The sequence below is a fragment of the Aythya marila genome (genome assembly GCF_965140915.1).
Source record: "Aythya marila genome assembly, chromosome: 1".
Lineage (NCBI taxonomy): Eukaryota > Metazoa > Chordata > Aves > Anseriformes > Anatidae > Aythya > Aythya marila.
In genome coordinates this window covers 79,908,812-79,935,370 of record NC_139042.1, presented here as the reverse complement: position 1 = coordinate 79,935,370, position 26,559 = coordinate 79,908,812, and the positions used below count along the sequence as shown (strand labels likewise).

The window sequence follows — 26,559 nt, the reverse complement described above, 5'->3', positions numbered from 1 at the left end:
CTTTAGTAGGAATATTGTGTTCACTGTTGGAAAATTCATGTTAAACTAATAAATCCAGTTTACATTATTAGCTTCTCTTCTTCATATGTGACATTCTGGTCCTCATTATAAAAATAGCTTTGAATATAATATATATATATGTTATTCTTTTTTTTATGTCTGTTTTGTACTGTTCTGTCCTCCTTTTATGTTATTATGTTATTAATATGGTATATTTCTGCAAGCAGAGTAAATGGTTGAAAATGTCTGATATCCAGATGAAAAAATGCATTATTTTTTTTTCTGAACGCTTCCGTTTCCACATACCTGTGGAAATAGGCCCTTCCCTAATGGTCTACAGCTAATACAAAAAGCATGATCTTTCTGAATTTACCATCACATTTCCTTTAAACTTTGGTAATTAATTTCTTCTGACAGTTGTTTTTAAAAGGGAAAACAGCTTCATGTATTCTATGAAGTTGTTTGTTTAAAGAAGCCACTTCCTGCTAGTGAAATAACTGAACTGGATTGCAGTTCTCAAAATACTGGATTTTCTAGTGAGATGCAACTTCTTTCCGACCTCTAGCAAAAATTGCTCTTGTTTTGTTTTGCTATCCAAAAGACATTATTTGAGATATATTTTATCTGCCTAGCAAGGGAATGTAGATTGAATCCTAATACGGTTTACGAAAGATCTGGCAGAGAATATATATGAAATCAGAAATTTCTTTTTGAAGAAAGAAAAGAAAAGAAATTTCTTCCAGTGACAGGAAATTGATTTTTCTCTCTCTGGTTTGGTGGCATCTCTTTTCTTCGCTTGGCATCTTTCTGAAGTTTGCTTAGTTTGTGATGGTGAGAAAGTTGACTAGAAAGAAATTGGACCATGTCTCTTACTTTTAAATTTGCCCTACTGTTTGACTTATAGATTTTTCTATGTATTTTCTAGATTGAAAATACATTATTTAGATTGAAGCAAAACATATAAGACTCAGATGCGGTATTCTAGGTGAAAATTGGATAACATTAAAAACTTTTTAGATTTTTGTATGTTATTACATAGGACTTTTTTATTTTTATAAACTCTCTACATAGTTATCTGTTTGGAGCTGTTTATTAATGTGAATAAAGTTTCATAAACCAACCCTTAAGGATTATTTATGGAGGTTGTGAAACCATTTGGGCACTTAATCTGCCTTTCAAAAGATACTTGCAAAAGTATCTCCTTTTTCCTATCTATTTCATAGGAAGTATGATGAACATAACAAGAGTGAGACTCACCTTCAGGTACTGTGCAAATTGATTCTGAAGCAGATTTTTCAATCCACCGATGGACAGTGCAGAGGTGCTACCCTCCATTAAAGCATATTGGGTAAAATATTTCAGAAGGTTATCATTGAGTAAATGTTCCATGTTTCTCAGATGTTGTCTTGTAGAATATCTGGAAACAAAGCAGACAATAATAATACTATGTATCAAAATGTTTTTTGAAATACATCTGACACCCAGTTTGTTGGATTATTAAACATGAAAAATCATCAATACATAACCTAGATAAAAAGATTATTATTTTTTTCTGTAAAACTAGCTTAACTCTTATGGGGAAAAATATTTAAATTAGATTCAAAGATTAGAAGCACCCAAGGTGTTTAGGTCTTGCTTACCTCTCTCAAAATCCAGAGCCTTCAAAAGTATCCAGCACAAGTGAGAGTCTCAGACTGGGGCTACCTTTATAGTTGCTTGCATGCTCCACCCCGATTATGAAACTAGTATTTGTCATTGAGTCAGTGCAGTAGTTCTATTGTATTTTCAGTAGTCAAAGGAATAGGGTACCTTGGCAATATAAGTGACTAATTTTTTATTTTTATTTTTTATTTTCTGAAATAGGCCACAATCAGCACCTACTACTGCACTTGATGTAGGTGTCCTTGGTCTTTATAGGCCATCCTGGAGAGGTTTTTTTCTCAATTTGTGTATTTTATACTTCAAGACATATCATACTCAAAGCAGCCTGAAAAAGGCTTCTGTGGGGATACGTATAGCATTTGTTCTTGTTATATTATTATATAGACTTTTGGAAATGCTAAAAAAAAAAATATGTTTTTAAATAGATTTAAGCATATATAAAACATGAAGGAGACAATTGCCCTTTTTATGAATTGATGATTACCAACGCCAAAGCCTATTCTCCAAATTTTGTGCTATTTCTTAGCATAGGAGAACAACAAATGTGCTCAGGGATGAAATTTTGGTTGCCAATATTAAGAATCCAAACACCCCATGACGTGAATGGAAAAAGAATGAGCCATTCTTAATGGGAAAGTTAAATCTAAGGTTCTGAAAAATTGTTCCTTTTTGGGGAGCATTACTGAGTATTGTGTTCAGCAGGTTCTGAAATCATGTTCAACTGATGGTCTGTGGGGCATGTTTGAGTGATGTTCTGCCCCAGAGGCTGATGCTTCAGAGCCCAATGCAGAGTGAAGTACTGATGCTGTTTTTGCGTAGTGTGATGAGTTGGTGGCTCTGGCTGTGGTTTCCAATCTACTTGATATCTACTACTGTTGGGTTCTGGTGTTTAGCTCTGTGCCTGCTGACTAGATCTTTTGCCCTGAGCATCACTTACTGAGAAAATTTTGCACGTCTCCTGAACCAAGAGCTTTGTGGGTCTGTAAAAGATGGATTTGATGGGGGGTGGGTGGGGGGGACATTTTTTTGAAACTGCAGGCATATGGGTTTAAGATACATGCCAGGTAAGTTAGAGGTTTCCTGGGTAGACTTTCTTCAGCAAACTTTGCTAAATGAATCATATAGATGTACACCTTGCATTAGCAGCCTACTTACATGTGCTTATACTCAACTTCCTGAAGTGTCATAGCCAATAGAATTGGGAAAGTCCTCTAGAGATCATCTAATTCATTATTCCCTTTCCCCTAGATTGTGATCACTGCTATTTATGTTGGATACCTGCTTAAGCTATTCTGAAGTGCTTAAATAATGGAGACTCCCCAGCCTCCTTATCTGCTTTGGTGCTTATCTTTATTATTAGACAAAAGCCAAGTGTCCAATAAGACATAGGATAATGTCTGAGTGCCTTGCTGCACTTAAACCCTTTTTACTACAAATAGGGAAAACAGACTATTGTCTATGTTCTTAAAAAGGTGTTTAACATAGAGAAATCCCATTTTTCCCCCCCTTTTTTTTCTTGTTCAGAAATCCTTGCTAGTTTAATCTTCCTTTGGGAGTCCTTCTTCCTAGATCTACTCAGCTTCTCTTGGCTTTCTCCAGTTGGTTTACATCTTCCTCAAGATGCTGTTGGAAGCTGTAGGGATTGTTTACCACTCTGAATGGGTGCTCATGGTGTTGCAGTTTAAATTAGTGCCTGAAGCACTTGGTTGATGGTGGGAGCCTGTACGTAATTTTACAGGAAGGTATCAGGCTACAGTGTTTCATAGTAGAAGACGTTGTCAAGTTTCCTCTTGCTTTATTCCAAGCTTGTTGTGGAGAGGACATATATATTGTTTTCAAATTCAGCACAAAAGTCTGGTGTTAGCTTGAGGGTCAGAGAACTGGGGTCAGGCATCCCCCAGTCTGCGTCTGTCCAACTGAGAGATGAAGCTGGAAACACACTTCCTCCTGTTTGCTTCTTGACTCAAAGTCAGTAGCTGCTGCTGTCCTCACTAGCAGAACCTCTACTGCTGCCACTGTAGAAGATGGTATCAGTGCAAGTAAGTCTATGAGTCTATAAGGTATTGTATGGATTGGGACAGTCCCATACACCAAAATGAACCATGAACTCTAAGCTCATTCCTGACAATAAGATAGAATCCATTTTCTTTTTAATTTCTTTTCCCGAACAAAATGAAAAATATCTTTCTTTCTCCTGCTATCTTGTTCTTAACTTCTGGTAGATGATGAAATTTTAACAGTAGTGAATTACCAGGTGATCTGCTAATGCTCCTACTTCCCTTCTGCTAATTTAGCTTGCTTATAGCTCCTGCATGTAGGAGCCTTGCAACACTTTGTCCCTTTCAGAAGCAGTGTCAGGAACCTGATGTGCCTGATGTGTATTACCATCATAGAATCGTAGAATGGCTTGGGTTGGAAGAGTCGGTAAAGATCGTCTAGTTCCTAGTATTGATGACATTACAGTATTTGCAGAATTCCTTTAAATTTCAAATGGCTTGTCTTTACTTGTACCACAGGCACTTTGCTGTCACCAGTCTTGAAGACGTAGTGGTAACTTGCTTAGTAGTATGGAAGCAGAATTGTATTTCGAGGGATAACAACTCAAGGAATTCAGCACATTAGCCTTGTTAACCTGTTAAGGATTCATTAAGAAAGAAGATCTGATTGCAAAATAGCATAACCAGTTTTACTGAAGCATCTACCCATGGCAGTGAGAGACTGATGTCTGGAAATGTAGTGACCCACTTAAGAGTTACGCAGGAGTTGTAGCTGAATCTTGGGATGAATCCAGTCTCCTCTGATCAGTTTTATTCACAAAATACTATGATCTGTGAGGGGTAATCTGAATGACGGAGAGGAAGAGTTGGGACCTGTAGTTTGATCTCCCAATTCTTTGTCCTCTTCTCTCTCAGACTGACCGCCCCCTCCAATGATTTATGTGGTATGTCTGTCTGAGCTCTGTATCAGAGTCCTAACAGAGCTCAGTTTGACAGGCCCCTGTTGATTCTCCACAACACCACTTTGTACAACATAATTGCTGTTCTGAAATAGGTACAAAGTTTATCCGGTGCCACCCAGCATTTGCAGAATGCTGTCCAGAGGTAAGGAATTGTGGTCATTATCTAAGAATTTGAACAAAAGTTCAAGTATGTTACTGTTGCCACTATTAGGTGATGTGTGACTAGCAGGCAGCAGCATTTATCTATGCTGAAGAACAGTCCTTGGTATCAAGCTTTGACTGATGTCTGTGCAAGCTGACTTCCAGTGTAGAAGAAGCATTCCAGATTTGGTTACAATGTTTTGCAGCTCTTTCTTGGGTATATGAATATATATTGTTCCTGCAGTTTATGGCATAATTCAGTTGGGTTTGCCCTGGGCTAGAGAAGTCATGTTAGCAAGCACTGCATCCTTTTGGAATTGACATTTTCACTGTAGCTTAGATACAAGGCCATTAGCAAAAACAAACAAAAACCCTGAGCTGATCATGAGTTGTCAATCTTTTTAGGGATGCACATCACATATGTCCCTGTGATAATTGTGTTCCACTTTCTGTGATGGTGTCTGCGGATTCAAAGTTCACTCAAAATTGGCTGTTGCTGTGTATTGGCCCGATAAACTGTCTTACTGGCATATTTGAAGCAAGCAATTCCAATCATGCTGGAGAGTAAGAGAATATGAGCTGCAGGGATGGCTGAAGTGTGGGCACCGCTGCTAGTGGTAGGAGTGGTGGAGCTTATGGCATCATGGTCACAAGATCTTGATGCATGTTTAATTATGGATTAAGTAGAGTGTTAACTCGGGTGCTATCATTTTTTGTCTGTGTCACATCCTTTTTTCCACTGTGGATTGCTGAATGGCATGTGAATCTGTGCACCTTGTTTACCTTAACATGCTGGACTATAAACTGGGTTAGTCTTGGAGTAGATTTCCATGCCACTGACACTGCTGAAAGGGACAGGGCCTATGCCAGAGAGGTGGGGCTGCTGTCACCTGGGGGCAACAACTGTCTCAGTCATCCTGTTTAATCCTCTGCTGATGGGTTAACACCCTACCCATCCGGTATTTTTCCAGTTTCCCAGGTGTATTTTTGACTACTGTCACCACTGTTACTTGCATGGGAGTCCTGATGAGTTAAGAGCTATCTGAGGAGTGTCTGAGGCCTATGTTGCAGCCTGCCTGCGGTATAGAAATGTCTACTGTCAAGGTGAAGTTGGCTATAACTGAGAACATATGATTGTGATTGTTGTACACATGGAAAGAAAGAGCAGGGGTTGTTAATGTGCTCAGTATTCAGTTATTTCTGCTTGTATACTGCTTGTGCATCATCTCTAGCTTATAGACATCAGTCATTAGATCAAAGCCCTCTGTTTGGTCAGTTGTCTCCAGCCATTCTTGCACCATCTACAAAAAGAAAAGGTTTTAAAGCTGGGGTGCTGGTAGTCTACACGTAGGACCTTTCACAAGGTGTACATGTATGTTGGTAGAGGTGAGAGCTAATTCTAGTGCAAATGTGGGGAGTTGTGGTAGAACTTTCTGATGTTGCCAGTGCCACAAGATCTTACTGTCATAAAAAAAAGAGAAAGGACAGATTGGGAGATACGGAGCATCCAGTTATCAAATTCTCTGAAAATGATTAAATAATTTTGTGTGAGAAGTTCAGAGAGCTGCGCTACAGCCATTGTAGTGAACCTGCCATTGCTCTAAGGTATGACACTGTTATATGCAAGATGAAGATGAATTATAAAATCCTTTATGTGTCACAAGTGATGCATTCCTTATGTTAACATTTCTATTGTTGTCAGGCTTTAAGTGGTGATGTGTAAAAGGGCTGTCTCATCTCACAAATGAAACTCGAACTATATGGGTTATCCTTGTTATACTGTAACTATACCTCATAAGATGTTGAAGGTGTCTCCCTAAACAGGACTGGGTGGGGCTGCTACAGGGATGAATAATTTAATATGATGCATTGTTTGTAGTCAGCTTTAAATTGGTGGTGTTATTCATTGTAGCTATATGTGTCAGCTTATGTTGTCATATGGACACATCTGGCAGACAAATAATGGTATCGCAGAAGCTCTCTGTGATACAGATATTCCATGCTACATGAGACAGTTTTGAGGGAGAATGTGTTTCAGGAAGAGGTTTTGGAAGGGGTTTTATCCTTCCACTTTCTGAGCCTTGGCTCATGTAGCAGTGCAATAAGGCTGCTGTTTATAAATACGCTGCAGCTGAAATTTACAGTTAGTGTAATTGGTAAATATATATATTTATTTGTTCCTTCCTAAACAATTTTTTTTTTTGAATTTGAGGGTGCTCAAAAATGCATAAATGTGCATTTCAGCAAGGCACATGTGGGTTTACCAAGGAGTAACATTTTGTTGAGTTTCTCATAGGGCAAAATTAGGTAAGTATAAGTAAGCAAATGCAGTAAAAGTGGCATTAGAAAGTTCTTTATTTTCCTGGTGAGATCGTCTGCTCTCAGCTGTTGTCTGGCCTTGCAGGTTCCTGAGCTCTCTAGATGTTTCAGTTGTATCTCAGAACCCTGTCTCAGCATGAACGTGAAGCTGAGGAGTAGGATCAGGTTCGGTATTTTTTTCAAAGTGTTACTGCTCTCATTAGTGCAAAACCTGAAGGACGAATAGTTCAAAAGAGGCCTAGAGATGCACTTTAATAAACAACATGGTCATGTAATGTTGGAATCACTTGGAATTGAGATGTCTAAATCCCAAAGCATGAAAGATGCTAGTAAGTAACTCCTTTGTCCAGCTTAATTTTATCTAGAGATACCTACGTTCTGCTTTCATGCAAGTTCAGGACTGCTGTCAGTGAACAAAATAAACCAGCACAATCCCAGTAGTGAGTCAGAAACTGTGTCTGATTGTCTCGATCCTGGAAGGGCCTTATCCAATATGTATTCTTGCATCTTATCTGATATGCTTTGAAAAGGGGCCTGATATGAGTTAATGATGCTTGTTTACAAAACAAGCCAACAGCTCAAGGTGGCATTTTGTATATTAATGTGGTAGGTTACTCTTGATTTTGTTTGTGTGCATGTGTTGAGGATGGGGAATCCTGGGTTCTTGCTTCTCTTTCTAAAACTATTTTGCCTTTTATAATAAAGATCAGTAGCTGGGAGAGTGAGAACTCTGAAGTTTTGACCACATGTGGCAGTGTGTGCTGTTGAACAGGATGCCTGGATGTCCTTTTACACTGAGCTGGGACAATGGGCCCTCAGCACAGTTAAAATGTTCAAGGCCCTGGAAGTAAAACTCTGAAGTCTTTTTAACACAATTTTGCTACAAGGAGCCTTTGGGGCACTGTGACCCTGTTGCAGCTATTCTGGCATTTCTGCTGAAGTAGAAGGGAATTTCTGAGACATTACCATGGTGCTTCAGTAAAGGTGCTTGCCCTAGGAAACAAGCACTTTCCTGCAGGATTGAGTGCATTTGGGGAAAACGTCAGCAACTGTGTGAGGTGCTCTTAAGGGAGACAGAAATGAAGGTAATTCTGTAATTCTCTGGTAGCCACCTCTAAATCTATGTTCAGTTCCTGTGCCTTCAGCACCCTTGTTAGAACAACCAGGTCAGCCTCACTGTCCTGGCCACTCAGCAGCACAAAATGCAGAGGCAAAGAAATAAATAGCATAGGTGACTAGGCAGTGGTAAGAACCGTAGACTCTCCCTTTGATTCAGAGAAAGGGGTGCTTATGTGCTCTGTCTGAGCTCCAGTAGTTGCTAATTCTCAGAAGTCTGCAAGTGTGAAATGCCTAGCATTAGTAAGATTATTGGTTGTATTCTGGGATATGTTTGATATTTTTATTACCAGTGTGAACCATAATAAAAACGATATTATAAAGTAATGGCTTTACCTTTGGCATACAAATCTCTCATTTCTTAGCACTACAGTGTAGTGATTTGTAGATATAATAGATATTCACTGATTTCTTTCCAAGGGAAGGTTGTCAAAAAGCTTTCTAAATAAACTGCCACGAATAACTCTGCTTGTCATCTCTGTTAGGAGAATGTGGGACAATGGAAGCAAAAGATGCTTCTTTTTTTTCTTTTTATTTTTTCCTTTTTTTTTTTCCCCCTTTCCGTTTTGACCAAGTCAAGTGTTACCCTAGGACATGAGGAAAACCAAAGCTTAAATCATAAACCCAGGATTATGGTAAGAGTAGCTATTGTCTAAGAATACCAAGCAGGTGTCTTTGTGATTATGGCCTATTGACAGACATATATCTGTACAAAAGCTATAGTCAAGAATGGATAATGCTTGTGCATCTGGCTTAATTTTAGTTTTTCTAATTTAAAATAATTATTCAATCATAACTTCAGTAAGTAACAGCAGTAGTAGTTTGGAAGTTCTCAGTTTACACAAATGCATCAAATGAGCAGTTTTGATAAATTATAAAACAGAATTTCAAAGAAGTAGATTTGCATTTTACTATAAACTGAATTTAACAAGTTATTCATGTCAGTCATAACTCATTTGTAAGTCGTGCCAGTGAAGAGCCTGCCTATCAATTAAGTCGAATTTAAGATTCAACATCACAGCCAATTTCATTTATTTTTGGTTGGTGACTAGTCTTGCCTTCAACACAGAAAGGATTTTCCTTCTCACCAATAATATGAGGAATTTCACAGTTTTTGTGTAACAAAGTACAGCTTTAAACATTTTCTTAGCTTCTTGAACTTAATTTTCTTAACTTCTTAAAGGTAACTCCTTGGATTTGGAACCAAGAATGGAGACAATTCTATAAGAAAGTTTTAAGTGCCTTTAGCTTAAAAGGATGCTCACCAAGTGTAAAGTGGAGCTAGGCCTTAAGGTTAGGATCAATTTGGAACAGACCTATGTAAACCAAAGATACCTGTGCATGCTGTGTATTTCAGAACTGGCATAGCATCGACAAAAAGGAGACACATTGGTTTTCCTCTGAGACATTACTAAAGATTATTTTTTCCCCCCATCTCTGCACATTTGTCTTCTCTTGTCCATTGCATCCTACAATTAAAAAGCCCCAAAATCTAGCCGTGAAGAACGTGGAATTATACATTTGAAAATAATGAAGATTTATGTATAAAAACACTTGGTGATTATTTGTTGTGGCTAAAATATAATATAAATTTAATTAGCTGTGGCTTCTATTGGGATTATCATTTGGCCTGGCTAATTACAGACAGCCTGCGTAGGGATTGGAGATTAACTTGCCATGAAACTGTTAGCATTGGTCTTCACTGATGAAAAGGAAGCCCAACAGTTGCCCAAGAGCCTGGCAAAAATACGAAAACCTCAGTATTGCTCAATCTGTAAACTGAAAAATAAGTTTTGACAAATCACAGCAGACATGCTGTGTCTGCAAATAGCAGATCAGCAACCATTGCTTTCTTGCACAGCTTGACTCTGTGCAAAACTTCTTTTTTTTTTTTTTTTTTTCCCTTGTGGCAAAGAAGTATCCTAAACTTTCTCAGTATAATCCATTTTAAATAGAGATAATTAGATAAACCTTCTTGCAAAGCTTGTGTTCTTTTACTGTAAGTGATAGTAACAAAACCAGTATGAATTCTGCAAGATGAAGTAAATTACTGGTTTTGAAATTTATGATCTTTAGCCCCATTACGTGTTGGATATATTTATATTAACACCTCCTCAGCTAACTTACCTGCTTTTTCCCTTTGTTGTCTCAGCTGGAACTTAAGTGACAGGACAAATTTAATCATCCGTCTTTTGGGGGTGTTAGAAAACCAGTACTTAAGCAAGCAGCTGAAATAGATTCTAAAAGTTTTTTTCATTAGGGACTTGATTGTATTTCTTTTTCATTCCACCATGTCCTTGTAAACTAAGCAAATCCTGAAGTTTGAGTGGCAAGTGACACTGAGAAGACACTTATTTGAGAATAAAAAAATAATAATAAAAGGGAAGCACCTTGCTTTCTTTTTAGAGCCATGATAGAACTGATGAAATGTATTTGTGAACTGTTAGAGGCTTGCCTGGGAATCGATTGGATTTTACAGTACGGAGATATCATTAGCTGCCTTGTTTCTAAAATGTAGGAGTAAGATTAGGTATCTCAGAAGTGCTCATTTCTTCTTCTACTAGGTTAAATAAGTCACTTAATCTATATTAATTTTCTCATTCACCAAAAAGAGATAATGAAACATCCTTGTCTTTGTGAAGTGCCTTGATGCCTACAAAGGAGATGTTTTATGCAGCAGCTGAGAACTTCCATCATTTTTGTAACAGCTTTGCAGACATCTGGAAGTGAGAACTGGAATTGAACATATGCCTAAGGGTGCAAGGGGAAGAAAAAAATTGAGGAATTCAAATCAGTTGCATAGTTTTATTGGATTTAATGAGACGTGAGTGGTCTATTCATTATGTTTGTAACTATATAATTTTAATAACAACAACAACAGAAAACTATTAGCCAAGGTTTTCCTTTTAATAAATATCTACCCTTTTTTCCTCCCCAATAAATTTATCTGCTGAAAGTGAGGTAGAAGGAGATGAAAAGGTTACCCAGAAGGGAAAACTTAATTCTGTATATATTTGCCTGTCATCCTTGACTTGTATGTGGTAATAAGATAGTGTGCAGTAAGGTAGTGGACAACAGAACTCCATTTGCAGTGGTTTCCATAGCGGTTAATTGTAAACCTATGCTTTGTAACTTAACATTTTTTCATGTGCTCTCTGACTTCTCATTCTGCTGTCATAGATACAAGCTGTTAGAGGTGCAGGTGAAGGATAAAAATGATTCTCATAGGGGCACCATTAAATGGAGGATTGCTTTGGCGTGAGAGGTTGTAGCAGCTCCGTGTTCCTTTGTTACCTGCTGTGCTGGCTGCACCTTGTGTCCCGTCCTGTGCCAGCTGGTGACACAGCCTACAGCTTCTGCTGTGTGGCAATACAGGCGTTCTTTTGCTGGTTGCTTCATAAACATTTTGAGCGTAGCTTTTGAGGGGACTGTTGCATTATCTGCTGCAGTGATCTGTAGCCTGCCACCCACACTTTTCACAGAGGGTGTCTGAATTATTTTTGGGTGTGTTCACCTGATGTCATGCTAATTAAATACCTGCTTGATTTGTGGCAGCGTAAAGGTGATACTACTCTAGATATTACTTTCTTTGAAACAATATAGGTACAATGCTTCCGGTAGGCTTTCACCATATGGTTGCTAAACGAGAAGTGATCTAAAGATCCATTTCTCCTCTCTGGCCTTTTTGCTAAGAGTTCTCCACATGTGTGCATACATCTTCTTTGCTCCTTTCTTCCTTTTTGTTCTTGTCTTATATTCTCATGCTTTTCTTATCTGAGATGGATTTTATTTTTTTGTAGCGTGTTCTATGTTCATCTCTACAAATCTACATATTAATTTTTAATTCTTTTGGTTATGTGGTCTGTTAGCAAACCAGAAGTGCAGAGGTATGTCTGTACTTTCATGTTAACTCCAGGCTGGAGCCCACAGTCTAATCCAGGCATTACAGTGGTCCTCACAGGCTCTTTGTGGTGGGAGAAAGTGATGGACATGCAGAACTTGACCCCAGATACCTGTGTAGATGCAACTAAAGAAAGCATATTCCAAGGAATTTTTGTTATTTGATGTTGAGGGCAAGAGAGTTAATGTAATAAGGGAAGGCTGACAAGGAGTGCAGAACTACGTGAAGATCTGGACAATGATGTTTATCAGATTTCTGGGGGAGGCAGAAGACCCAAGGCAAGACAGGAAGGATCCTGCTTAGAAGGAAGACATCATGGCTTCAGCTTGAAGTAAAAGGGATTTGGATTGTAGGTCATAAATCATCTTCCAGAGTTAAGATTCTTCAAGGCAAGATGATCTTTAGACAGATGAAACTTCTCTGAGTGGAAACAGGAAATAATTAAATGTAATATAGAGCGTGTGACTTGAAGCATCCCTGAAGTGGCTGGCAGGTGTAATTAAGGTAATTTATCTTTGCTATGAGGTTAATATATATATCATTCCTTTTTCTGAAAGGTTTTCTGAAACTGATGAGATGTGTACAGTTGTTGTATACACAGTAATGAAAATGCCAAGGTACTTTTTTTCTTTTCCTAGGTAATCTAACTCACAAAGTTGTATCTTTGAAACAATCTCCTTATGCTATCTTCTTTTGGTTCTAATATAGTTCACAATATTCTTAGAAAATCCTAGAATTTGAAGTCAGTGCCTTGATTACCTTTCTACGAGATGCAGCAGTTGCTTTAGTTCTTCCAGTTCTCCAGCTGATATGAGAAAGGTTACGGTGTATTTGTGGCAAGGAGGATAACAACTCCTGGAGGTAATCTGCACTGCTGCTCTTCACTTCATGGGGGGTGGGAAAGAAAATCACATTACTCATTGCCGGAGAGCTTTCCAGGGGACTAGATGTCTGTTCTGTATGACTAATGATATATCCAGCATGCAGATTGTTTTCTGTAACTTTGGGAAAGTTACAGACATCGGAGACTAGATAGGCCAAGGTACGTGTATTGTCTCAGGCATCCCATGGAAGGCAGGAATAGGAGTAGATAAAATTACAGTGATTGTGCCAGAGGCTTTCTGCCAAAAAATTCCCTGTTATAGTATGTCTATTCTGCTATTAGTCCATAAGATTATCGCTGTTAGAATCTCTCAAATTGGTAAATCAAGTAAATGGGAGGACCACTAGGTAACAGGGCAGCCAACTTCAGTTCCATAAGCTCTTTCATTTTGTGTGGTTTTATTATGAGTAACAGAATGTTACTGGGTGGAGGCATGACTTTTAAATGACGACTTTCAATTTATTTTAAAAATAAACTAAAATAGAAGCTTTCAAAGAAGAATGTAAAATATTCCAATGTCTGCATAGTAGATATGAATTGCTGTTCAAACAGAAAAGTGATCCTGCTTGCCTTCTGAAAAAAGTTGCTATAGCTTGCATAGTGTTGTTTCTGGTTATGATACTTTGTCAGGTGCTAGTTCAAAGTTTAAAAAGAGAAACCAAAGAAAAGGAGATGGAAGATAAATGTGACATTGCTGTAAATGAGTTTGAGACTTACTCTAGCCTTCATTATCTTCTCTAGAAAGTTATAGCTTAAGAATAAAAGAAGAGTTGAGAAGAAAACAGGCTTGCTCATCAGAACAAATTGCTTCAATTAAAGTTACAGTGGTTGGCCTGAATTGTTTCTTTGTGTGGTTTTGCAGAGTGGACTCAGCTGAGTGCTTGTTAAGCTAATTAGATTTGTCACAGGATTTTGGCACTAGGACTAGAGTAACATTTACTTTCACAACTGTCTGCAGTAGTTCTATATCACTTCAGTGGTGTGCTTGTTTTTTTATTTTTTTTGGCAACAATATGCAACCTACAAAATACTTTATAGAAGAAGTTTGATGTGTTCACTCAGAAGTGTCTTTAAGTCTTTAAAGCATTTCAAGATATTTTCTCACTGCTTTGCTTTTTATTGACATCTTGGATTGTGTTTTTTTTTTTTTATTTTTTATTTTTTTTATTTAATGGTTTTGTTCTTAGAAATTGCAAATTAAAAGATTAGGAATGTTTTTCTGAGTGAACATATTTTTTCATTCTATTCAGCTTATTTTCATAAAACGCTCACCTACCGGAGACACTAATATAATTCAGCTAATAGAGAATTCTCTTCTTGATGTAGAAATGTCACATTTTAAATTCTGGTGTCTATTCAAAAAGTGTCTGTTTCAAGAGGTGATCAATCAATAAAGCTCATGGTCTGCCTCTGATATTTGGGCATGGTATGAAGCCTAATAACTTCATTGGAAGGAATGACACTGGACTGTTTCTTATATATCTGTGGCACAGAAATCTTTATGGACTTAGAATCCTTTTATTTTTCTCTTTCATTCATTTACTCCAAATTTTTAAATGAGGCATTTCTTAAGGCAGTGTTAAGCAATGTGATAGTATGCGCTTTTTTCCTCTTCAGTTTAAAGCCTCAGTTTAATGATATCTTAACCAAAGGTACAGTAACTAAAGCTAATTGGTGAATTCATCTTAAACTTCGTGAAGTTTAACTTGGGCAAGCATATTTTGTTAAAGAAAAATGATTTATCAGACCAAACCACAGATGGGATGAAGCTATATCTTTGAAAACAGAAGCTAAACCACAAAAAATACAGATACGTTTACGTTTGTATTCTTATAACTGATATGGATTTCATCCTCTGGATGGTGTTTGCCCTTTTACTTTCATCTGGGAGTAGAGCTCTCGCATGAAAACTTTCAGTCTTTTTCAGTATTGAAGAACTATTAGCTTTTTTTTGTTTGTTTGTTTGTTTCATCTAAATAGCTATCCTTTCAGTAGGATGTTTTTACATCACCAATAAATGAAATAAATAATCTACAGATGTATTTATTTTCTATTGCAATAACTGTTTTATTTTAGCATGTGCACATAATTTCAGCACATCTGTGGCAAATGTTCCTCCATGACTGTTTTGGCAGGCCTGGAAAAGGAAACAAATGGCTGTGGTGAGATTACTCAAATGAAACTTTTGAACTGATTCAGGACTTTTCTAGGGATTTGTTCTCCCCTGAAAAATGTTAGCAGGGAAGTTTTATACAATGGCAAAAGTACTTTCCAAGCACAATGAAAACAAAACTAGGGCAATCCACAAATTTCTGCTTGCTGAACACTCTTTTTCTAAAAGAAATGGCTTTGCTCCTGGATCAGGAGCATTTCGGATCCTGGATCATCAATTACAAAATTAACCACTTGGCAGGTCTGGAACATAGACAGGATATTGGGGTGATCTGTGACACCATTCTGCGGTAAGGATTAGAGGTTGGAATCCGGGCAGTCTTGCTTGCAAGTCTGGAAGTGTTCGGATTATGCTGGTGAAATGGGATGGAAACCAGTTGCTAGTTCTCCTTGTGTTACCTAAGGACATATTCTTTTTTTTTTTTTTTTTTTTTTTTTTTTTTTTGTTTTGTTTTTTGTTTTTTTTTTTTTGTTTTTAATGGTAGATAAGTAGAATTTGTTCAAGAAATGCTAGGAGAGTGTAGGTCATGCTATTGAGTATGGTCTGGAAGTTGATACTACAAATTCATCTCGGTGAAGGTCTGGAAGAGCAAACACCTGAAGTAATCCATTTTTCCTGTGGCTTAGTGCTTGCTGATAATGAAGTGATTCTGACTAACACTACCTTGTTAACAAATGAGAAGTAAGTAGAATGGATGCTTGCTTGTGCAAGATAACTCAGGGAGGGTAGAGAAAGTACAGAACATAGTGGATCATACGTTGTGCTTTGTCTCTGCTAAGGACAATCTCACCTCTCTTTGACTACTTTGCATGGCTTAGGCAGTGGACTGGTCTGTGCTGAGTCTTCTGTGGCAGTTGCTGGTAAGACAGAAGCAGTCTCTTGGTCAGGGACCATAAAGTATACTGCTGTTTAACCAGCCTCAGGCTGTGTGTGATTATCCCCATGTCAGCTTCGTGCCTGGGGTGTTTGATGAAGAGAACACAAGACTGTCTCCCTCTCTAGGGTCCTTCTCCTGCTTCAGAATGCCCTGAGAGAGATTTGCTTATTGACTTCTTTTTTTCTGACATATTTCATGTAGATTGAAGTGACTTTGGTAAAGGTAAAATTTAATCTAGTGACTTCAGCTGAAGGTCCCCCTCAAATGCAGTGACAGTTTTGATTGTTGAATAGTTGTATGTGGTAGGGAGGGAAGACTTTCTCCTAGCTGCAGGTATCCTCCCGATCATACTGAAATTACATCAGTGAGCATTTGGTCATTAATTGCCATGTGAACTGGACCAGTCCAAAGTCTGAGAACACTCGTCCATTTACAGTAACTCAAGTCTGTAGCAAATCCTGCACTTCCTGGCATGGCACGACTGGCACCCTGGTATCTTTCTGTAGCCAGCACTGTCTAATCTTGTTTATTTCATTAACGTTAACAATCTGAAAGCTTGCATTGGTTAAGTATTTAAGCTCTGGGATGTGTGGTTGGCAAAATTAGAGTGAGTTCTGAAATGCCGTTAGGCAATATCTGTATTGCTCTGCATATCAGCATCTCCATTAGCTTTCTTAGTTCACTGCATTACAGTAATGAATGAGTGAGTGAGCAATGTTTGAAAAAGCAGTACACCTTTTGTGACATTTTTCCTGAAGAAAATACTACAAAACATTCTGTACCAGAATTTCTGCTTATTCATGCAGAATCCTTCTTAGAGAATTTTTTTCGGATCTAATTAAATAAATACCTTAAGACAACTATTTAATCCTAAAATGGGAAAAAACAAATTTCTGGAAAAGAGGATTGTCCAAACTGGAAAATGGTTGGCAATAACATGCTGCAGGATGGTCACAGATATTCAGGATAAAAGGAAACCTTGCAAGCAGAACAATAACTTGGGTAAAGAAGCCATGTAAATTAGTTTCCAAAATTTAAGAAATTTAAGCTGATATTTGTTGGGATGTTTGGATACTGTGCTGTGGTTCTGTGAAGAGGCAGAGGACAGGATTTTTCAAGCTGGTTACTCAGATCTCTGTAGCTGCATGAATCAGCTATTGATGGTTTCTGCTTTGATCTCATACATGATGGTTGTCATTTTTTTGGAAAACAAACATTACTTCAAAAGTAAACCAGAGTAACAGAGCACTGAGTATTCTGAAAACTTCAAGTACCTTTATGGCAATTAATTGTATCCTAGAGGGCCAAATGCTTTGGATAGGTGGGCAGTGGTGGGGTTTGCTTGGAACTTGGAGAGCTTTAAGGGGCTAAAGGATTTGGGCAGGTGTGCTCACTTTGCACCTTCTTTTGATAATTGAAAATGTTAAATCCCTGGCTTTGTATGAATGAAGAGCAGCTTAACCTGACAAGTTGGAAGCTCTCAGCACCCCACTCAGCATTGCATCACTTTTTTTTTTTTCTTAAAAATGTATATATATAATTTCTAAAATGCCACTGTAAGTGTTCCATTTTTAGCGATCAGACCTGCTTGCTGGTGAAGTTACTGTGACTGAAACAGATCAGACTGAATCTAGCAAGTGTTGCCTAATTCTGCAGAGAAACAATGCAAGAGTTGATAAATGAACGGGTCCTCTAGTTGACATTATATCTTTGGTTTTGTGTTGCTGTGCTTTTTTTTTTTTTTTTTCTTCAAATCCTTGCTCAGCAGGGACTCCTACACAAGAGTGCTTGCCTTTGTATTCCCCATTCCTGACACCTTTCCCTGTGCACATCTCTTAGGTGCTCATTCTTAGGGCCTCTTTTCAGTGTTCGGTTTATCTTTAGGATCAGGGCTTGTCCTGGTGCTTTGATCAGCACTTACATGAACAGTGATTTCTTTCAGCAATGGCATTTGGTTACCAGACAAGAACAGAGAAAAAAAAAAAAAAAAAAAAGCAAAAACTCTAAAAACCCACTTCCAAAGATAACTTACCAAACAGTTGTTCAAATCAAACAATTCTTTCCCCTTCTTTCCACCCCCTAGCCCTCGTGCTCCTCCCCCCCCCCCCCCCCCCCCAGCGTAACCAAGGTAGATGTATTCTTCAAAATGGCATTGCTGGATGTGAAGCAAAACAAAGACAGAACTTAATGGTCCTGTGATGGTGCTGTGGCGATTAGTAAAGTGATATGTGTTGGATTTTCAGAGCCTTGGTTGCTGTACGTTGAGTGTCTGAACTTTTCTCATTAGCTTTAATATGTTTTCTAATGACAATGAAACAATTCAAGCAGCAGATTTCTGAAGGAAAACTGTATTTCATGGGTAGTTAAAGTTGCTTTTCATCAGTACTGTGATTTAATATCCATCAGACTGTTTTATATCTCGAATGTGCTTTGTGGTATGTCAGTGATTTGTTATCTGTTTCATGTTGGCTGTCTGGTGTGTAATATGTGATCTCTGTAAAATCCCTGTAGTGTTAGCAGTTTTCAGAGATTTGAGTAAAAAAGGCCTAATTAATGCCTTATCTCTTCCTACACCCTCCTTACAGATGCTTTTTTGTTGCTTGTGGTTCCTCTTGTTCTTTGCTGGTTTTGCTCTTCAAAGAACTAATGCACAGTGACAGCTGATGTATGCTGTGGAGGGAAGCATAAGCTCTTTGAAGAATCTATTCAGTTATTCAGAGTAACCACCACTTCAAGATTTGTCTTTTATCTGATCAAATGAATTCCATAAAATATGGCAAAGTTTTCCATAATGCGAGTTGATTTTCTGATGCTTATTACTATCCTTGGGCTGTAGGGCAGCAGTGTTGCTTCTTTGAAAGTTGCTTTCACAGACCTTGTTGCAAACTCACATAACATATAAACATTGAAGGTTGTGCTGTGATAGCTGCTGAAATCGAGCAGAACCACAGAACATACCAAAACGTAAGATCCAGAGTCAGAGTAGCCCTGCGTTACTAATTCAAAAGTAGCTTCTTTCCTCACCCGACTACAAAAACTAATATCAGAAGCCTTTTTTCTTACTATGATAAACCTAGAAATCTTGGAGAAGATTGAGAGCTGGTTTATAATGCAACATATCAGTAACAAAACATGAACACACGCAGTAAGTTGCTTGATGTTGAAACTCGATAGGGCTTTTACATTGGTACAAAATCTGCCACTGATAGAAACAAGATTGAACAGTTGTATAATGCAATATTTCTTAAAATACATCTCAGTTAAGACTTAGCAGACATTAATGCACATTTTAAGGTTGTATCCTCTTCTGATTATGTGACCCTGACCACAGATACATGAAGCATACATTTGACAACTGATGGTTTTGAGTCTTCCTGAAGAACACATTTAAACATAGTAAATCAGTGAAATTTTCTACGGCCTGCATAGGCAGGTCCACTTAATTTGGAACCAGTGTTTTAATTAAGCAGTTTGAGTTGAGCAATGTCTTTCAAGAAGTTACCATCTCCCATATCGTATCCCCATAGTTCTGTTCATGGTATTGTTCTCAGAATATTTTGATAGAAGATCTTAGTTCAGCAAATAATGAAAGGCAAGAAAACAGTGAAATATAAATTTCTCTGGGGGGCGTGGGATGACCTCAATATTACCATGATTCAGTTAACAAATTTAGATCAAGACATTCAGACTCAAATTTTTAGGATGAAGAATCTGAAGGTGAGGTTAGGGGGCAGTAGTTAGGTGCTTGATATATTTTTGAGAATGAAGGAATGTCAAGTCTTCACTTTAGCCTCCTTTTTTTTTTTTAAACCTTATCGTTTTTCTTGTCAACTGCAAATGCTCATGAAACAGCCACTGAAGTGGATTTTTCATGTTTTTGTGACTTGAAGAGAAGCATGTGATTGAAAATATTTGGTAGCTGCTTGGGACCATTTCATCTCCATTTGATGGGAATCAGGAGTACAACTTTAAAATTATCTGTAGTGTGGGTATAAGCAAGTAAATAAAATCTCCTGGAAAACTTGTGTGTGGTTTCAGAGGGCCAGAGTATTTGACATATATACACAGTTTATTGTAAGCACTCTAACTGCTTCTGTTGTCTTGTGCTGTGTGTTTATTTTATTTTATTTTATTTATTTTTTTTTATATCTACTATTACAGAAAAGAAGTGAAAGTAAATGGAAGGAAATAAGACAGTCTTGTCATTTTTAAAGTAGCATGGATTTAATGAATGATTTTATTTTGAGTATTTTTTGAGTTTATTCTTTGAGGTGTGTTTTTTTTAAGCTGCACAGTCCACCTTTGGGTTTTTGGGAGGTAATTAGAGGATATGTAATACCCTACTGGTTTGATCACAACTTCTGCTCATGACATTTTATAATGAGTATATAGTTTATAAATAACATTTCGAAGGTATAAGGTTATACAGAGATAATTGCGCAGCTGAAATGCATTGGCACAAGGCCAAAGGCTAAGCACTTTCCACCATCCCTTGTAAATTGAATAACTTCACTTTATGAAGTGTATCAGCAGAAATTGTTTTCATTACTCCCAGAGGGCAAATTAAGGTTAATAAAAATCCACTTCCAGATTACCCAGATGTGTGAATCTTTGTATTTTTAGAACCTTTCCTTGTCAATCATATTTCTTACTGAGTATGTATATGCAAATACAGGCATGTAGGTCATAGTTTCAGCTCATTTCTACTATTCTGAATGGTTTTACCTCTGTGAGACAGACTTCCTGTAAACACAACTGTGAGACTCATCAGGATTATTCAGATTGAGTAAAATTAAACACCATCCTTCCCTTAAGCTGTCCTTCCTCACATCCACTGAATTCCATTGTTTTGGGATTTCGTTTAACCCATGAAGCAGCCATTTGACCCATCTGCTTCAGTCCACAAAACCACTGTATATCCTCTTTTTTAAATGTTAAGTAGCATGTTCTCCATGTGAGGCAACCCAGTATTCTGTGGATGCTTAGGCCATCTGAGAAACAGAATCACAGCATGGCTGAGGCTGTTGGGCCCCTCTGGGCTCACCTGCTCCAAGCCCTGCCCAAGCAGGGACACCCAGAGCAGGCTGCCCAGGCCCATCTCCAGGTGGCTTTTGGAGTTCCCCAAGGAGGAGACCCCACAGCCTCTCTGGGCAGCCTGTGCCAGGGCTCCTCACCCGCACAGCACAGAAGTGCTGCCTGGTGCTCAGGGGGAGCCTCCTGGGCTCCAGTTTGTGCCCAGTGCTCTTGTCCTGGCACCACTGAAAAAGTAACATTTTTGTAAAAGTGATTTAGGAGGGAAGTTTCATCAGTTTTCTCCCTGTCATAAATTAATTATGCATATAATCTGAAATAGCACACATGTAGAACTCATCTCTTTTAGTACCCTGCTTTAACAATGTTAAAGACTTGTTACAAGTTCTGTCTTCTGTTCATTCTGCTTCCCTGTGTCCTCCCCTTCTCAAAAAAAAAAAAATGGAAAAAAAGAGAACTTCCACTGTCTTACCAAGACAGCTGTTTCTGTCTCTTAGTGTAAGAAAGAACATTGTATATAATTAACAGTATAAGGAAAAATATAAGAAAGGGCCTAGTGTACAGTAATACTGAGAATAAAGCATTAGGAAAACCAAAGAGAAATTCTAATTGGAAATTCTTGGAAGAAAACTCGATGATGTTACAATTTATAAATCTATGCAGTCTTTTATGTGATTGTTGCATTTTTTTTTTTTTCTTTGTTGGACAAAACAATGTTTAAACCATTTTTCTCTAAAGGTCATTGACATGCCAGAACACAATCCTGGAGATATGGGTGGAACCATGAGACTGGGGAAGAGGAGGACTGTTTTCAAAACACAAAATTCTATTTTAAGTAAGTTATATTTTTGCTCTTATCACTTGCCTTTTGGATAGGAACTCTGTAACATGGCAAAGCAAGAATACCAAAGTACATTTTGTTAAAGGACTACAGCCTCAAGCAAGCAGTTGGGTGGCAGCTTCCTTGAGCTCATACACCTTGAGCTTTACACCTTGAGTGGCACTACTGTTTTTGAAAAAGTGTCTCCTTAGAATTAAGTCATATGCTGCTTTTTGCAAAATTCCAGTATTATTGCTCTACAAATTTTTGGAGATCTTTTTGACAGTCCAGTTCTTGTCCAAACCTCCTAAGTGAGACGGTATTCCAAATGATGCTAGAATAAATTAAAGTGGAGTTCAGGCCATGGCTGTGATAGAGATGATTAAATGCCAGTTTACTAAATATCTTAAACTTACTCCTTGTTGGTTTTCAATGTAGAGCATTCCAGATTAGGCTCAGAGGGCTGCGAGAATCATTTGGGTAAAGAGATCAGGAAAACAGAGAGAAAAACAACATTCAGTTTGTCACTGGAGGTATGGCAGCTGCCAGGCACAATCTATTAAAATGGAACAGATGTTAATAAAAGGCTGCAGAGCTTCCTTCACTGCATGCACATTTTGCATACAAGTGTTGTAAAACCTGCAGGGATTTTATGTTGCTTTTTCATTCTTTTTTTTTTCTCTTCATTATTATTAATTTGTGTATTACAGTGTAAATTAGTTTACTCGTGGTGTTCACACTCTAAAGTCTAAGCTACTTGTGTTTGAGGAAAGTTGAGTATGAAACCTGAATAAACTCAGGTAACTGTAAATTCAAAGAAATTAGTCATCACTCAGAAAAACAGAAAGCTGGAATGAGACGAATAGTATTATGTGTTTTCCATGTGAAAAAAGTAAGGTTTAAATTACAAGCCATATTTGTAACAGCTATTAAAGTAACACATCAGTGTTAATTGCTTTTTTTTTGTGTATTCAGGGAAACTTTACGGCGATGAAACGTTTGTAGAGGAGCGACACAGGCATCGATATGAGGTAAGCTCTGCTCATACATTTTGTGCTCAAAACTTAAATCTTAAGCAAATCATGTTTCTCTTTGTAGGCATGATTTGCTTTAAAGCCAATGAGAGATTTCTTAAGTAAACTTAAAACAAGGTTTACTAATGGTAAGGTAGAGACATTTAGGTTGGAAGGAACCTCTTTATTTTGTTCACATACATGCCTGGAGCTGAGTCAGCTTTAAAATTAGATCAGGATTCTCAAGGTTTTGTCCCATTTTCTCTTGAATTTCTCTGGAGAGGGATGTTTCACAATATCTTTGGACAATTTGTTCTAATGCTTAAACACTTAGTTTGAACCATTCTTCCAGTATGTCTAATAGGAGATTCCCTTGGGCACTTTGTCATCTATCTCTCACTCTTCTGCTGAGAACTTCTGAGCAGAGTGTCTCTCCATCTTCCTTATACTATCCCATTAGATAGTATAACAACAACCAGATCCATACTTCACCTTCACTTCTCCAGGCTGAACAAACCAAGCTCCTTCAGTCTCTTCTCCTGTGTTGTATGTGCTCCAGCCCTCTGACCATCCTGGTGGACCTCTTCTGGATTTGCAATATTTTGTCAATGGCTGTCTTGTACTGAGGGGCCTGAAACTGGACACAGTATTGTAGAGGTGTTCTTGCAAGCATTCAACAGAGGGGAGCAGAGCAGTCTACTGTCTTAGTAAAACTTTTTGAGAGTGATGTTAGCTACTGACTTGACTTCCTGTGAAGTATTTGAAAGGTACAGGTCTATAATCCTTAAGGAGATTGTTCTTGGTCTGCCTAGGCTTAGATTATGCTTAGGAAGTCCACATTCTTCCACGGTCTAAATGTAAGCAGACTTCAGGCATTCACAACTCGGAGGCTAATTCAGATCATTTGCTTCTTAGTAGTCATCCAGGGGAATGGTTGGGTTACATGATCCTGGAGGTCTTTTCCAACCTTAATGATTCTATGATATATTACCTTTGATATAGGTCCACACCTCTGCTATAGGAGCACACTTCTGTTTGAGAATATCTGAGCAAAGGTGTCTCTGTGTGTTCAAAATTCTATCATCCAAGTAGACAGGCACTAGCTGGACACCATCTCTGGGATGGTTCAGAAGGCACCTGAATCCATAAGCATCTCTAGAGTAGCCTGAAGTATCAAATGTATGCATGTTACAAATTGATTGAGTCAGCGTTAAGTTTCCTTAAAAAGCTGGGAGGAGAATGTGATGGTAGTGCTCAAAGTCTGAATATTAATGGAGTGGTTAGATCATCAGCAAGGAAATGAAACAGCTTACTCCAGAGCTCCTGTTTGAGGGATTTTGAACCACAGCTCATGTCAGAGACTGCTGAATTGTGGTATGCAAAGAGGAAGTCAATCTTCCCCCCTGCTATGATGGACCATTTCAAAAATGAGGAATGCAAGCTCTTCATCAGGAGGACAGCAAGCAAGAGGGACCCTGGCTTTAATCTTCTGTATGTATTTATTGTTAAGGTTTTAAATTACTGATTCATCTAATATAAAATGAGCGTGCCCATTTCTGAATACTTCTACCAGAGAGTTGTCAAAACAAGAAAGCAAAAATCCCTAATTCTTTTCCCAATTATTTTCATTCCTTTATACGTACTAAAAGCGCTACAATTAACTAGTACATATTGTTAAATAATAATAAAAAAAATAGAACCACAATTTTATTATTATAATTTTCAATATTTCAGGTGAACCCCGAACTGACTCACAGCTTTGAAGAGAAAGGTTTGAAATTTGTTGGCCATGATACAGAAGGGAACAGAATGGAAATTATTGAATTGGAGAGTAAGTGTCTCACTTGTCTGTAGTACTTTCTGCATCTATTCAAACTATGTAAACTATAGGTAGCTAAATGGCACGTAGACCAACACATAGCTGTCAAAACAGCCAGGATCATATTAGGGAGTACTGTTGACTCCACTTGTGTATTACAATAGGTGAAGATTCAGAGGATTTTATCAGCCAGTGTCTTATACTTCTCAAGGACTGTGCATGTATCAGATTATCAGGGAGACACTTACTCCTTTTCCAAAAGGTCATAGTTCTAGCTCAGTGGCTATGTGGAATTATAACATGATTTGGGAGTCTGTCTAGTTCAACCCTCTGTTCAATACAGGGCTACCCTCAAATACAGATCAGGTTTCCAAGAGCCATATCCAGTCAAGTTTTGACTGTCTCCAAGTTGGTTATTGGTTGGACTTCAAACCACTCACCACTATTCTTTGAACCCAGTCTAGACATTTTTAACGCATTTTGTAGTCTACCCATTCCATCCATAGCTCCCAACTTGGGTGCTAGGAAACTGTAAAAGCCTTGCTAAAGTCAGAATTAAGGAAAGCTACTGCTCTCCCCTGATCTGAAGACTGATTATTCATAGTTCCTTTACTGTCCTTTGTGGGTCTGAAAATGGCTTTATTTCGCATTCTTGCCATAAACCAAATTTAGGCTGACTGGCCTCTAGATCCCTAGATCCTTCTTGTCTTTGTTGAAGATGGGCATGGTGACTCTCTTTTTCTAGTCATCAGGTACTTCTCACGGTCACCTTGACCTTTTAAAGGTATAAGCCAGCTTTGCAATGATGTTGGCCCTAAGCACCTTTGGATCTTCTCAGTCAGGTTTCAGTAACTCATATATACTGAGTTTGCTTGAGTTTATGAAATATGCATACAAGCTATATAACCAAAGTATAAAACATCACTGTAAAACTGTGCCATCTGCATTCTTGCAGATAGAGACCTTTAAAACTTGACTAGGCAAAGTTGTCAGCAACCTGATTTAATTCTGAAGTTGAACCTGCTTTGAGCAGGAGTTGGGACTAGAGACCTCCCAGGGTATCTTCCAAACTCAGTCAGTTTGTGTCCGATTACCCCTTGTTTATAATCATAGGGAAAAAAAACACAAGTATGAATATCATATAGAAAGCAAATTCCTTTCTTTCATAGAAGCTACTCAGATAAATGAGAGTTTGATTCTGTAGAAATCTGGTAGCATTGGACTACTTTAGCAAGTAAAGCTTGATGTATTTTCTAAAGCATTCCAAGACAAAAAGGAGCTACAGTGCATGTTTTTATTGAAAATTTATACAGAGCAGCTGTTAGAAATAGTCGTTTTGGTTTTGCTTGAACCCTTGAGTAACTCCTTGCTTTTAAGTCACTGTTGGCAGGATGAGTACCAGGCACCTGAATATGTTGGCTACCTTACAAGATTTTTTTTTTCCTTTTCTTAAATGGCCAAAAATTACCATTGGTTTAGATAAACTCCATGCACAGAAACATATCATGAGAACACGTTATCATTCTATATACAGTGCTATTTCTGACATGATGTGAGAATTCATTTCGTACTCCAAGGTATATTGAAGAACGGTCTTGTGATTTTGAATAAGGGTTTGAATGTAGACATCTCCTTATAGTTTCAAGCAGCTGCACCATAGAGAGTAAAATGAGAGCAAAAAATACATAAACTACTAATTGTCATGGTATTCTTTATTTAGTTTGTTCCTGGTAGATGCATGTTTGTTCCTGTTGTGCATGTTGGTGACTGGTTGGGAGGCTATTTTGTCTGTCCTGCATGAAACAACTTCTATAGAGAGCATCATGAAATAAATCAGGCAGGATT

At 37.9% G+C, this 26,559-nt stretch overlaps 1 protein-coding gene across 1 annotated transcript in view; it reads left to right on the top strand.

The window, feature by feature from the left end:
* The window catches only part of CTPS2 (CTP synthase 2), a 71,243-nt gene that overhangs the window by 29,917 nt on the left and 14,767 nt on the right, over positions 1 to 26,559 (top strand). The window contains exons 14-16 of the mRNA XM_082772931.1: positions 21,801 to 21,897; positions 22,858 to 22,913; positions 24,630 to 24,726. Coding sequence (XP_082629057.1) covers positions 21,801 to 21,897; positions 22,858 to 22,913; positions 24,630 to 24,726 — 250 coding nt within the window. The remainder of the gene's footprint in view (positions 1 to 21,800; positions 21,898 to 22,857; positions 22,914 to 24,629; positions 24,727 to 26,559) is intronic.